Source organism: Peromyscus leucopus, chromosome 22, assembly GCF_004664715.2.
Source record: "Peromyscus leucopus breed LL Stock chromosome 22, UCI_PerLeu_2.1, whole genome shotgun sequence".
NCBI lineage: Eukaryota > Metazoa > Chordata > Mammalia > Rodentia > Cricetidae > Peromyscus > Peromyscus leucopus.
In genome coordinates this window covers 16,457,647-16,471,156 of record NC_051081.1, presented here as the reverse complement: position 1 = coordinate 16,471,156, position 13,510 = coordinate 16,457,647, and the positions used below count along the sequence as shown (strand labels likewise).

The window sequence follows — 13,510 nt, the reverse complement described above, 5'->3', positions numbered from 1 at the left end:
CCTTCTGAGAGCCTAGTCAGAGACTTTGCCCAAGGAGGCCAGAGGAGAAATCCAGCATTCATCTGAAGTACTCCAAAGCTGGGTAGAGTCTTTGGTCATCTTGTGGAAGCTCTTACCTTTCTTTCTGCCCAGCATGGGGTAGGAGGGAAATAATTTTATTAACCACCTTCTAACTGTTTAAGAGCGCCGTCCCCATTATCCATTCAAGGAAGGTACAAACACATACATTTTCCACAGACCATTAGCTTATTGCTAGAGCTACACACTGAATTTTAAAATGGAGAAAAAGGGAGAATTCAGAGGTCAAAGCTTTTGATTTAAAAAGAAAAAAAAACTTTTTGTACATAAACCTGTCGAAAAGTAGACGTGCATATTTAAATTCAAAGAATGCTAATGCTTTTGTGTTTATTACTCACGGTTTTGTTCTACATTTAACAGACACAAGATTTTCCTGCTCTTTTTGGACCTCTCAGCAATTACAATAACGTTTGCTTTCATTTAGAGTGAAATGAAAATGGTTCTCCTTTGCCACTGAGGGTCCCTTCATTCTGGTCTCTACGGTTCAGCTGAGGCTTCCACGCTAACTTAGCATGAGGTAGGCGGAGCAGATAATCTGCTAATTAAGCTTTCCATTGGGAAATCTTGGAGTGCCCCTGGAAAGGACAGTCAGGTGAAGACCACCATGATCTGCCAGACACACTTCCTGTGTTAGGTCCGTGAGCCGGAGCAGCGGGCGCCTTGCAGGTTCTTTGTCTCAGTTCCTCACTAGGCAGAGGCAGACTTGGGCTAGGAAAAGGGCAGTGATAATTTAGAGATGGATATTGATATTGGTCACTGGTCACCACATTGGCCAAGAATCAAGTCACCCAACCATTCAATCTTTTGCCTTTTCTGTGAAAAATCTCACCTTCTGAATGGAGCCTGAGGTGTTTCTGGGGGCATGCTCTCAGTCTTCAACTTGAAGGTGCAGTTAAATCCTATTCTTCCTTGAAGCTGTAGAGTCCCCCAAAGTGGATTACTCTCCTTCTTCTGTCCAAGTCTGGGCCTAATGACCTCACTGCTCTTAACACTGCCTGCTGTTTGGGAACTTCCGGGTGTTTGCACGAACATGTCCCCTCCTCTATCATAGAGCACTTAGTTTCTGGTGGCTTCTGCCTCTACCTGGTCTCTTCTTCCAGTCCCTTTGTTCTAATTACCACTCTTGGCCATTTTTTACTCTACCTTGAACATTTTGGGATCTCCTAAGAGGTTTTTCTCCATTCTACCTGAACTTCTTCATACCCTACCAATTACTCTTCCTGACAACTCCCATCACGCCACTCTGGTGCTCAAGTACCTTTCCTGTAAGGTCCCTTGGCCTAGTTAACCATCAGCAAATGTCTTAGAGCGGACTCAGGTGTTAATCTTTGTACTTCCTACACTTCCTTCCCTACACTAGACTTGTGCTGTCCAATACGGCAGCCACTAGTCCACATGTGGTCGGTCCCCAGTCCACTGAAAATGTGTCTGAATTGTGATGACTTGTGGGTTTCAAAAACAAACCAAGATTTGGCATAAAGATATAATATTCAGTAATTTTATTTCAAGTCATTTTAGGTTACCCTTTGAAATGATAGGAACAAAAATGGAAAAGATGTGATAAAACTATTAAATTACTTAAGCTATAAAATAAATAAATAAGTAAATTTACATCTACCAGGAGAAGTTTCTCTGACAAGGGTGGATCTCTGACAATGCTCTAATCTAGGTTTGATGAAATTATTGGAAATTAAAAAACAAAACAAAATATACCAGCCTTTGAAGACTTGGTAAGAAAAAAATGTGAAATATCACAGTAAGTTTTATATTGCTTGTTTATTGAGATGATGTGTTTTATATATACTCGATGAAATAGTTTATTAAAATTCATTTCAACTTTAGAAAACTTCCTAAATGTGGCTACTGGAAAATTTTACATTATGCTCATGGCTCACACCTTTCCTCTGGATATTATTGCCCTAGACAAACCTAACCACCTGTGCTTCTTGAACTTGTCTCACATGTGCCTGACATCCTTCACACTGTGTCTACCACCTGGTACATCTTCACCCTGATACATCTTCACCCTAGGTCCCTCTTAGGCTATGCACTCGAAGGAATGTATCTTCCATATGTAACTGTATCTGCTCTCTCTTCTGAGCAGTGTGAGGTGCACAGAACATGTATTCTGGAACCAAAGCACTCAGCTTCAAACCACATCTGCATTTCAGATCGCTAGAATGCATGTCATCTGTAAAATCTATAGTTTTGATACTAAATTTAAAAATAGAGAGAGGGTGGGAGAGGAGATAAGTAACACTGTGGATGTTTGAAAATGCCTCCTAGAAACCTACTATTTTATAAGCTTCCTAAATATATATGTATCCATACAAAAGAGTTGGAGTTATCCTACACAGGAGAGAGAATGTGTGTGGTGGTGTGAGTAAGAATGGCCCCCATAGGCTTAGTTACTAGAGAGTGGAACAGTTTGGAAGGATTAGGGGGTGTGGCCTTGTTGGAGTAGGCATGGACTTCTTGGAGGAAGTGTGTCACTGGGGGGGTGGGGGGGTGAGCTTTAAGGTTTCAAAAGTCCATGCCAGGCCCAGTCTTTTTCTTTGTCTCTCTGCCTGCCGATCATAATACAAAGCTCTCAGCTACTGTCCCAGCACCTGCCTGCATGCCACCATGCTCTCCACTATGATGATAATGGACAAACCCTTTGAAACTGTAAGCCAGCCCACAATTAAATGTGTTCTTTTATAAGAGTTGCCTTGGTCATGGTGTCTCTCCACAGCAATAGAAGAGTGACTAAGACAGCATCTTTCCTGGAAGCCATAGATTGTCAAATGAAAAGTCCAGTGGCAGGTGTGGAATACTCCTCTCAAGTTGATGGTCAGGGGTGTCATGAAGCCCCCCAAATAATGCAGGCTATTGTCACTGCTCTTAGTTGCCCACAAGAACTCAATGATACCCTATTGCTGAAGACACCACACACTTTGGTTGCAGGACATGGAGAAATCAAGTTGGTACTAATCAAGTTGCTTTCCTCCCTGCTGGCTAGCTTCATATCACTGGAGGGAGCTGTGTAGGCAGTTGGTAGTAAAAACACCATCAATAGTCTTACATAGCTGTAAGCTTTATGAATTACAGTAATGACCAGTGAGGCGAGATAAGAACGGGCTGTAACAGTGGCATGAATATTAGGAGACAACCAACTGCTTTCTGGTTGTATTTAAGGCTTACTCCACGGGAGGAAATGCTTGACTAGGAATTTGGCTGAGAATCCATTGTAGGGGAGCTCAGAGGCCCCTGAGGTGAATATAGTACACTATTATTTCCCTAAATGCATGTACTATGAAACTGCCCTTCAAATTCCTATCTCTATGTTCAAGGATTAGTGCAGCTCTCAGACCTTATCAGTGAAGTTTCTTTGTCTAATGGACATTAGTTAATGCAGAAACTCATAACTGACCAAAGGGAAGAGAATAAGTGTCATGGAGTGCTCAGGCAGAAATGGGGCATCTGTATATGTCCCCCCACCCCCAAGGCTAAGGATCATTGCAGAAGAGGGAGCAGGAAGACTGTGAGAGCCAGAGGTCAGGGAGGACCAAAGGGAAACAGTGTCTTCCAGACATGGCAAGATTGCTATACTCATGAACTCATACCAGCTGTGATGATCTGCAAGGGAGGGTCAACACCCCCAGCTCCTGAAGAGCTATTGTCGATTTATGGCTTCTGGGAGAGGGAAAGTCAGTTTCCTTTAAGGGTGTGGTCCCTCATAGGTTTATCACTCTCCAGTGGATGAGTGTGTGGGCAGTTCAAACTGGACTTGGTAGGTTATTATTTTTTTTTCTCAAATGAGGTTGTGAAGCTGGCCAGGGGTATGAAGAAGTGGATCTGAGAGGAGTTAGGTTTGGGGAGGAGTCGGAGAGAATATTAATACACTGTATGTAATTCTCAAATAACAAATAAAATATTATATGGAAAACTCTTACATAATACTAACCTAGCACTTAGCACAAGACAGGAATTCAGCATGTGCTTTTATTCACAGCCTCTCACTGTGAATGACTGAAGTTATCTGGACTATGCCTCATACAACTCCACTTCCTTGGCGGGGGCTAGCATGAATGGGTGCAATAATTTGGACTTGAGTCTTCTATTTGTCCCCGGTCACTCTCACGTCTATAAAGTACATGTTCCTTGTTCTTCACTCTGCCTCTCCACTGGTTAGGGATGGGATGACAGAGAGGAAGGGTGGTCATCCCCACTTGGTACTGTTCTCTTAGACTCAACTGGTAGAAGCCTCACTTGATAGCCTTTTAGGGAGATGACAAAGAACCACTTTCCTGTGAAATGTTTTGACTCTAGGGAGCCACTTTGAGAGTTCACATTTGCTCATTGATTTAAAAAATTCCAGCCAGTTGGAACTTCCCCAGTGGGAAATGCAGTTTGAGTGACTAGCCTCTGAGACGGCCATTTCCAGAGCATCCAGGAAGCTCCTGCAAGGAGTTTATGAAATATCCTGTGAACAAAGACGTTGCGAAGATTCTGTGGATAATGGCTTTTCCAAGTCATTTGTGCAACAACTAAATTAAAAATATAAAGCCTCCGAGGAAAATGGTAAACACATCTAAGCCCTTACTCAAAATCCATTTAAAGTTTTCTAAAGACACATAGCAAAATAACTCAATGTGCCCTCTAAACTCGAATTCTTCCAGCAATAATATAACATGACAAGAATAACTCTGGTAAATGAAACTATGTGTTGAATTCTCCCCAGGGAATGTCTGTGTCATCTGTAACAATTTCTCAAAAATATTTCTCAGAGGTAGAGAATATTATGTTGTCAGGGCAGCGACCCTGTAGCTGTGCTTCAGGAAGCTCCTTCATTCATTACAAGCTTCTCATTCCCAACACTTCCAAATGCCTTCGCTCTCTCTTTCTTTTGGAACTGAACATATAAATACTGGCTGCAGTTGATATACCAAATACTGCTAATTAACCTGAAGATGGAATTGAAGTACCTGAAATTACAAAACTCAACTTGTTGAACTAGCCCTTCAAAGGCTTCTTTGCTACCTTGGCTAAAAAAGATGCTTCCTATCACTGGACTCCACCACGCTAATGGTCTTCCTCTGGCTTGTAGTCACCCACATTTCCTTCAGTCACCTGAGCATTGGTCCTTTCTCTCATAAGGTTCCTGGAGGGCAGGGCATGGGGTTTTGGATCCCATATTTCAGTGTATAGATCATGAGTGGTCAGCAAGTCTGACCACAACCTTTTCCGGGTCTAGTCTGAGGCCTGGGGATGGGAAATGAGAAAAGAAAAGGACTCAAAAAGGAGCCTGGCAGTTCTCTGGGGCATCTGAGTCTGAAATCAGCTTGGTCCTGTGGAGGGATATTTCAGAGGCGGCTCAAGCCGGGTTGTCAGAATATTAGACTCCAGGCAGTAATGAGCTCTGTTGTTTTGAGGTTTTAACTTATTCGCCTCCCAGGTTGACTAGAACCAGTGGATCATTTTCTCTAATGAACACCTCCCAGGCACAAAACCGTTCTGTTAGGCTTGGCCTTTGGATGATAGATACTTGCTGTGCGGCTGTAGATCTGGGCTGTGGATTCTTCAGTCTTCCTGCATTACTAGTTTGTTACGATAATACTTTGGCATTATGGGAAACCTTGATTTTCTAGTCCTCTTGGCTTTGTTGCCATACTTACAGAGCTATACTCAGGAGCAAGAGCCATCCCACCCTCGTTATAAAAGACCCAGGATCTACTGCTTGACCAAACCTGCAGTGAAAATTAGGGAAGAGGGCCTGTGTTAGTTTAACTGCCCAGGATTGTCCTCCTGGTCAATTAGGGGGCTGTGCTAGCCTCTGCTCTATCACACCAGAGCATCCCTACCCCAGGCTCCAAGACGCCACCGCTGATGGTCACGAGAAGTTGGGGACCCAGGAGTAACTCCCAGGCATCAGAGTCAAGGGCAAAGTCTTCCTACTGTAAGCAGAATTTTGTTTTCCAACTGGGCTTTTCTGAATTTGGCTCAGGTGTTATTAGAGGGTTATGGTTCAAGGTCATGCGCAGAACCGCTGTGGGCAGTTTGCTGCCTGGGAGGGGTGTCATCTGCCAATAATGAGAAAGCTGGGGGAAAAAAAATGAAGCTCCCAGAGACCGCCCACAAACCAGAGCTTGGTGAGTGGTATTCTTTTAACTCTCTTTAACAAAACAAAAGCTCTGGTAGGGAAATTGCTAATCTTCATTAAAATCTGCATTTTCTCCAACCAAGAGAAAGTGTAGGCACAGAGAAAGCTGTTCAAAGGAGTCAGCTCTCTGCAGTCTGAAGTGAACAGCAAGGCTTCTTCTCTCTACGGTTCTGACCCAGCTGCCAAACCGTGTGATCAACCAGAATTACACATGGTTAGGACACTTCGAGGGCTGCTGTTCTGGGAGATGGTATTTTGGCAAGAGTTTTTGGTTCCGTATTTCAAGAAATGAAGGCTGGGCCTGGAGAGATGGATCAGTAGCTAAGACTGCATGCTGCTCTTGCAGAGGAGCTGCCTTTGATTCCTAGCACTCTCCTGATGCTCACAACCAAACATCTGTCACTCCAGTTCCAGGGATCTGATACTTTCTCCTGGCTTCATTGGGCACCAGACTCCCATGTGGTGCGTATACATACCTGAAGGCAAATACTTATACATACAACATGAAAATTAAGTTTTCTTTTCAAAACATCTCTCTCTCTCTCTCTCTCTCTCTCTCTCTCTCTCTCTCTCTCTCTCTCTCGTGTGTGTGTGTGTGTGTGTGTGTGTGTGTGTGTGTGTGTGCGTGTGTGTGTGTGATTTATGCGCACTATGTGCAATTGCCCACAGAGGCCAGAGGGTTCAGAATTTCTGAAACTGGAGTTACAGGCGCTGGTGAACTGCCTGATGTGGGTGCTGGGAACCAAACTTGGGTCCTCTGCCAGAGCAGCCTGTGTTTTTAACTGCTGAGTCATCTCTTCAGCCCCAAATCAATCAATATAAAAAATGAAAAGTAAATGAAGGCCGACTAATAGGCTTGGGAGGCAGAGAGTGGTTGGTGAATGAGCAGAAAAGAGCCTTGAATTCACAGATTTGGGAGTTAAACAATCAAAACCCCAGGCAGCCCGAGGAACTATTTTCTAAATGAGGATCTACTCCCAAAGCTAAAGGGATTCTCATGTGATCCAATTGGTTTCCATGCTTTTTCATTGAGATTTTTAGGAGCTGTTTGTGTTTTAGTGTTCGGCTATGGGCATCATTTGCTTTCTCCAAAAGGATGATTTTCACAAACAAAATCTGGTTCTCCCAGAGCTTGGTACAAGGAGACTATTTATCAGCTCAACTATATGGAAGAATTACCTTCCAAGTATGGCTAGACAGGCTGAATCTCAACAGAATTTTCTAGAAGTCCAAGTTCTTGCTGGACCTTGGAAGGCTTTCTTTTCTGTTCTGTGGGCACTTTGATGTGACCTGGTAGTTGGTGTCCCTGCTCTGGAACCTGTATGTCCCAAGTAACTTGCCTTGTTGTTATTGTTATTGGTTTTCTCTGTGTAGTTTTGGTGCCTGTCCTGGATCTCGCTCTGTAGACCAGGCTGGCCTCGAACTCACAGAGATCCGCCTGGCTCTGCCTCCTGAGTGCTGGGATTAAAGGCATGAGCTACCACCACCCTACCCTGTTGTTGTTTTTAATAGCTCCTAGGATGGAGATCAATGATTAAAACAATCTAAATGGGTATAGTGATATGAATACATTTTTGTAGTCCCCACCTCTTGTTTTATTGATTGGTTGATTGACAGATTGTAGTACTGGGGGCGGAACCCAGGTTCCAAGCCTGTGAGGCAAGCACTGTCAGCGACTTACATTCCCAGCCAGGCCTTGCTTCTCTGGAGATGCAGCTGCTATTTACCTTTCAAAGGACAAGCAGAGTGCAGGCAGACTGTAGGATCTGGATGCTAACATAACATAAAGATACAAAGAACTCCCTTGACTACCCACAGAACCCTTTCTACTACTGTTCTTGAGTAGATGAAGATTTGCGATGTTTAGATGTAGGATGTGTTAGCACACACACCCACTTCTTGCATTGGTTCATTGTTCTAGTCAGCTATGTTGTACTCAGGTTTCCTAGGCTGACTTTGCACTCACTACGTAAGCAAGGCATTCAAGACCTTGAATTCTTGGAGATAGGACAATTCTCCTGCCTTAGCTTTCTGAGTGCTGGGATTACAGATATGCACTGCCACACCCAACCTGTCTCCTCAATTCAATCATTCTGTAGCCCAACAAACAGTTTAATCATCATGCCTATGGAATTCTGGAAATGCTAAGTTAAATCAGACTTCTTCAAGTGGTTCTCAGTCCATCACGCTGATTGAAAATCATTAGCTGAGGGAAGATTTGCCCCCATAAGGCGTCTCTATTTTGGCTGGTCAGAATTTAGGAGAACAGAACTGCTGGCATCTGGTGGTCAGGGATCAGGGATGCTGGCCAACAGTCCACAACACACCGCCTCTGCCCTCAAAGGTTAAGGTGCTGAGTGAGGTTCAGACAACCGCTCTTTTGGAGAAGGCACACTTGAACAAATGATGATATATGGAAGAAAGATGTCTGTGAGTATTTGGAGGTGAGTGTGTGTGTGTGTGTGTGTGTGTGTGTGTGTGTGTGTGTGCTGTGTGTAGCAAGCATGGTGAAGGCTTCAGGTGGAAGAGATTCCTGGTTTACACTTGATCTCTTTGCATGCAAGCATCGAACAATGACTTGAATTAGTTGACAGGGATATTTTCTCTTTTCATACAGTTCTCTGTACAAAATCAAGGATTTCTGATGGCTTTCCATCTTCCTTTAAAATTGCTTTTTTCTTTTTCTCCAAAGGGTCTGGGAGAGGGAAGAAGAGGAAGACCTCACTCAACTTAGTTCTTTTCTTTCCAGCCAGGCCCCTCTAGCGGAACTTCTGGTTCTTGCACGGCTTCTTTTCTCTATGTCAAGGTTCAGCTTCCTCACCTCACCCTTGGTCCACGAAGCCTTCCTCTGGAGCACTGGGTCCCTCAGGAGTCACTGGATCTCTAAGTTTCTTAGAGCCTGTCATGCCCTCTGTCCTCTTATACTAGTCTGCTGGGCGAGTTTCCCTCCTCAGGACAGAGCCACGCTCTCCACGTGAGCCTGCAGTCACTGCATGGGGAGCTGTTCCGGACCCTGACCCCACCCGGAGGGAGCGGTGGAGAGAGAGAGAGACGCTCGGGAGAGTGTGTCAGGAGACCCGTCTTCGGGCACACTGGACGGGTGGGCGCTCACGTTTTCTCCTTACAGAGTCTCTGGGTCGTGTCACTAGTAAACATCTAGAAACTTGATCTCTGTTTAGAAGACGCAACATGCAAACAATAAATTGCCACAATTATTATTAGCATGTACTTACAGGTTTTCAGAAGCTGTTTCCATATCAAGCAGATCAACCTTTCTGTTGTCATAGAGACAAAGATCTTTATATAACTATGTGCAAGGTGAGATTTCCCCGCCCCCTCCCTCCTACCAGTTGCCTAGAGCTAACAGGAAGAAAGGAAAGGGAAAATTTTAAATTACTTTTTCCATTTATCCTCCCCCCCCGCCCCGCCCATTAAAACAAATGAAAATGTAGGAGGCTGCCTCTTGTGTCACAGTTTAGGTTTTAAACACTTATGTCTTTAATGAGAAATGGAAGGAGAGGAAAATATGAATAATTTGAACAATGCCATTTTGAAAAATTGCCAGCAGCACGTTGTCAGTGATAAGCAATTATCACTCATGTTCCCTTTTGTTCTTCTTTTTAAACCAAGTAGTGACTTCAGACAAAGACCTTAGAAGGCAGAGTTTTCAGCATCTGGAATGTCTAAAGCTCAGATGGATCTGTTGAGGGAGACTGACGAATTCCGAGGCGTGGCGGGCGAGGTTCTTCCCTCCTATGACTGCCACAGCCTGGCCCCCGCCCCCCAAAGTCTAACCCTGCACACATGTTCATACCAGACCACAGCTCCCTTCTGGAAGCCTTACCTCGAAACCCCAGCTCTCTTTTGTGTATTAACCCCGGATAACTCATGATCCCTGGTATTTTTCTGTCTTGTGATGATTTTTCAGCTGCTTCATTTACTTCTCATCATAAATGATACATTTATGATGGGGATGACAGCCTGTGGCCCCCCACTTTACTTCAATATTGACTTACACCTTTGCCCACACCTTCTTTGTCTAGCACACAGATCACCCTTATCCCAAGACAAACCCTTCCCTCAAGTTCTCAGACTGTTGCTTCCCAGCTGCTCTGGATGAGAACTCATTCTAACAAATGTGTCCTTCCTCATCCCTGGTGTCCTCCGCCTGTCCTTCCCTACGGAATTCTTCCTCTATTCTTCTTTGAAGAAAACCAAAATGAAACCAAACAAACCTTCCATTGTTCTGATTGGTTTCCATCTGTCTCTGAGTTTGAGGTTTTAAATTTATGCTTTCTTCCTTCAATAAATAGGCAAATGTATGGAGAGGGTGATGCGGAAGGTATATACATACAGCTGGAGGAAGTTTGTGTCACCTTGAAGAGCAATGCTTTGGAGTGCTCTCCAGGGATTTCCCAGAATTTCTAATTCAGTACTATCAACCTGAAATCCAAGTCTAGCCTGGAGATGTGTCTTTGCAGCCTCAAGTTCACACTTGGAGAAACTTTGTTTCGAAGTGACAACCTTCCTATTTTTTAAAATAAGCATCTGTTTTCACATGAACATTGGGTTCTCTTTATTGTTCCTACAATGTCTCTATCTTCACCGAGTTCTTGCCCGAAGGACAAGGTCGTCTCTCAGTCATCTGGTCTTCAGGAAGCATGACCTTGTAAGAGTTGCCATGCTTGGTGTGAGGCTTGCTAAACGTCTAGGAGAGGATGCTGTCAGTGGTGCATGCTAAGGGAGGGCCTGTGGAGGATGCTGAGGATTCTTTAGGATCCCTCCCAAGCCTTCAGAACCAACTCCTTCTAGAGAACCAGAATTGCTCACTTTCATTTTTATTGTTCCCGTTCCCACTTAGCCATAGTGAGCCCTGAAACTATTTTGAAGGCTCGTTTCAACCGTGCTGCGGGCAGTGAAAAGCATCTTATATTTTTACTTCTGCTTTCTTCAGGGAAGGGTTCTGTCGGGGTCCCCTCCTGAGGCAATATGTGAACAGCTTAGCGTCAAAGAGGTTAGAACTTGGCTTATCTGTTTCTTCTCCATCCTTAGCTATAGGCAGTTTCCACCCGGTACCAAAGTTAGAGAAGTTAGAAGCAGTTTTTTTTTTTTTTTTTTTTTTTTTTTTTTTTTTTTAAATTAAAGGAAAAGTAATTTTCTTAGACAGGCAACCACAGAAAAGTAATTAATAAAGTCTCTCTTTGCAGCATAATAGCTGAGGGACCTGGAACAAGGTATTCCATCTAGTTAGATCTCAGCATCACCATCTAAAGTGTACAAGCCAGGTGTGCAAGAAAGGCTGTTAGTGATGCGATCACTTATAAGAGCAGCACACCGGGCTTGTCACGGAAGGGAAAGGCCAGAACGGGGGAGGCAGGTTCCATAGATTTGTCGATTGATTGAAACAAATTCTATCAGCATGGCCATCACCTTCAGGGAGCAGAGCTGACAAGATAGTTAATGGACACTAATTCAGAGAAAACCCTCACCCCTTGACTGTTCCTGGAAACCACAACTATCCTCGAAGGCCATTAACGTGTCCCCAGGGAGCAGAGCAAGTGCTCAGGAAGGGCACATTCCTCCCAGAAGCTGGCACAGGGGCTACAGGCCTCCGAGGGCGATGCCAGGGTTTCATTCCTGCCCCATCCTACCATGTCATCCTTTCAAATGGAGCCGGGGAAGACCCCCACCACACGGGTGCGTTTGTGGCACCCCCCCCCACTTCCTTTGATGGTTTTATTGGGATGAAAGCCATGTAACATAAAATCCACCTATTTCAAATGATGGTTCTAGTATTCTTATGTGAAGCCGGTGACCACAATCCAATTTCGGAAAAATTTCATCACCCTTGACCTTACAGCCATTAGCAGACACCCACCCCAGCCCCTGGGACTAACCTATCAGCTTTCAGTTCATTTCCATATTAACAGGATCATGCAATTGTGAGAAACTCCTCTAAACGGAAGGACATTGGGTATCTTGGTACTATTGGCTAATACCCCCGTCCCCTCTTTATCCCATGGTTTCAGGAAGCGTGGCCTTCCTCTGCTTGTTGATGCTTGCAATCCCTCACTCACATCTGTGGGTGGCACAGCAGAAGCCAGACGACAGGCTGCTTGTCTTTCACTATGTAGCTAACCAGGCTGGGTGGCAAGCACATTGCCACAGGCACTTAGGAGCTCACCTGGTGGCTGGAGGCCAGACTGCCAGCATCCCTGCTGACAAATCAGGTCACCCCGGGCGGGCGCCATGGCCGGAGCACTTTGCCCCTAGATGACCACAGGTGCGGAGCCCACAGCAGCCTACCTAGACCCAGCTGGCCAAGGCTCACACCCACTCAGACTGCTCAGGCAGAGAACACTGGTGAGGGCAGAGAACACCTGCTTCGCCAGACCTCCAGTCAGCTGTGGCTTTAGGACAGTTTTAAGTTACCTGCCTCAGTTTCCCCCCACGAGGAAAGTGCAGGCCTGAGCTGCACGGAAGTAACAGAAGCAGCCAAACTCGGGGGTCCTCGTCACTCGGAAGGGTGATAAGTTTCCTAGGGCGAAGAGCCACGCTCTGCTTTGCTGCAAAGGGGCTCAACACTTGAGCAGCCAAAGGCAGGGACGTGGGGCGCCATGTACTCACAGTCGGGAGAGGCCGTCGCGAGGGCCGGGGCAGCGCAGGGCGCCGTCCGGGACGCAGTCGCAGGGCTCGGGGCAGCGCGACCCTGGCAGCTCTCGGGGCTGTAGCGGTGACAGCTTCAGCACCAGAATGGCCAGCGCCTGCATCAGTCTCAGCGCAGGGGCCCGCCGCCCCATGGCCCGCCAGCCTGAGTGTGAGCTCCCGGGCTGGGCCGGTATCTTGGACCACCCGGGGGGCCGCCCGCCCCCTCTGCCCGCCCCTCGGCCTGCCTTCCCCGAACCCGCCGGCCCCCACCCGCTCCCGCCCTCCCCTCTCACCGTGCCTCTGGCGAGTCCCTGCTCTCCTTGACCTGGGACGGTGGCCAGCTTACCCCCATCGCTGTTTGCCTGTGACCCGTCCTCGTCCTCGACTCGAAGGCTGCAAATGAACTCAAGGTTTGAGAGCAGAGTGGCATGTGGTCAAGTGATTGCGGTGGGAAGTAGGGGTTCTGAACTCCGCCCTGCCAGGCAGGGGTGTGAAGCGGTGGGATCTCCGGCACGTCTGAATCCTGGTTTGGTTCTACGAGAGGATCAGATGGTCGCTGGCTGTCCACCTCCACAGCAGAACAGCACAAGTGCGGGCTGAGCTGTGTCTCACTCAGCTCCGGCTCTGCTCCTCCATACTTAA

General features: G+C 46.0%; 1 protein-coding gene across 1 annotated transcript in view; it reads right to left on the bottom strand.

The window, feature by feature from the left end:
* Lhcgr (luteinizing hormone/choriogonadotropin receptor) overlaps positions 1–13,020 on the bottom strand; it is a 52,703-nt gene extending 39,683 nt beyond the window's left edge. The window contains exon 1 of the mRNA XM_028893101.2: positions 12,848–13,020. Coding sequence (XP_028748934.1) covers positions 12,848–13,020 — 173 coding nt within the window. The remainder of the gene's footprint in view (positions 1–12,847) is intronic.
* Between the last annotated feature and the right edge of the window lie 490 nt (positions 13,021–13,510).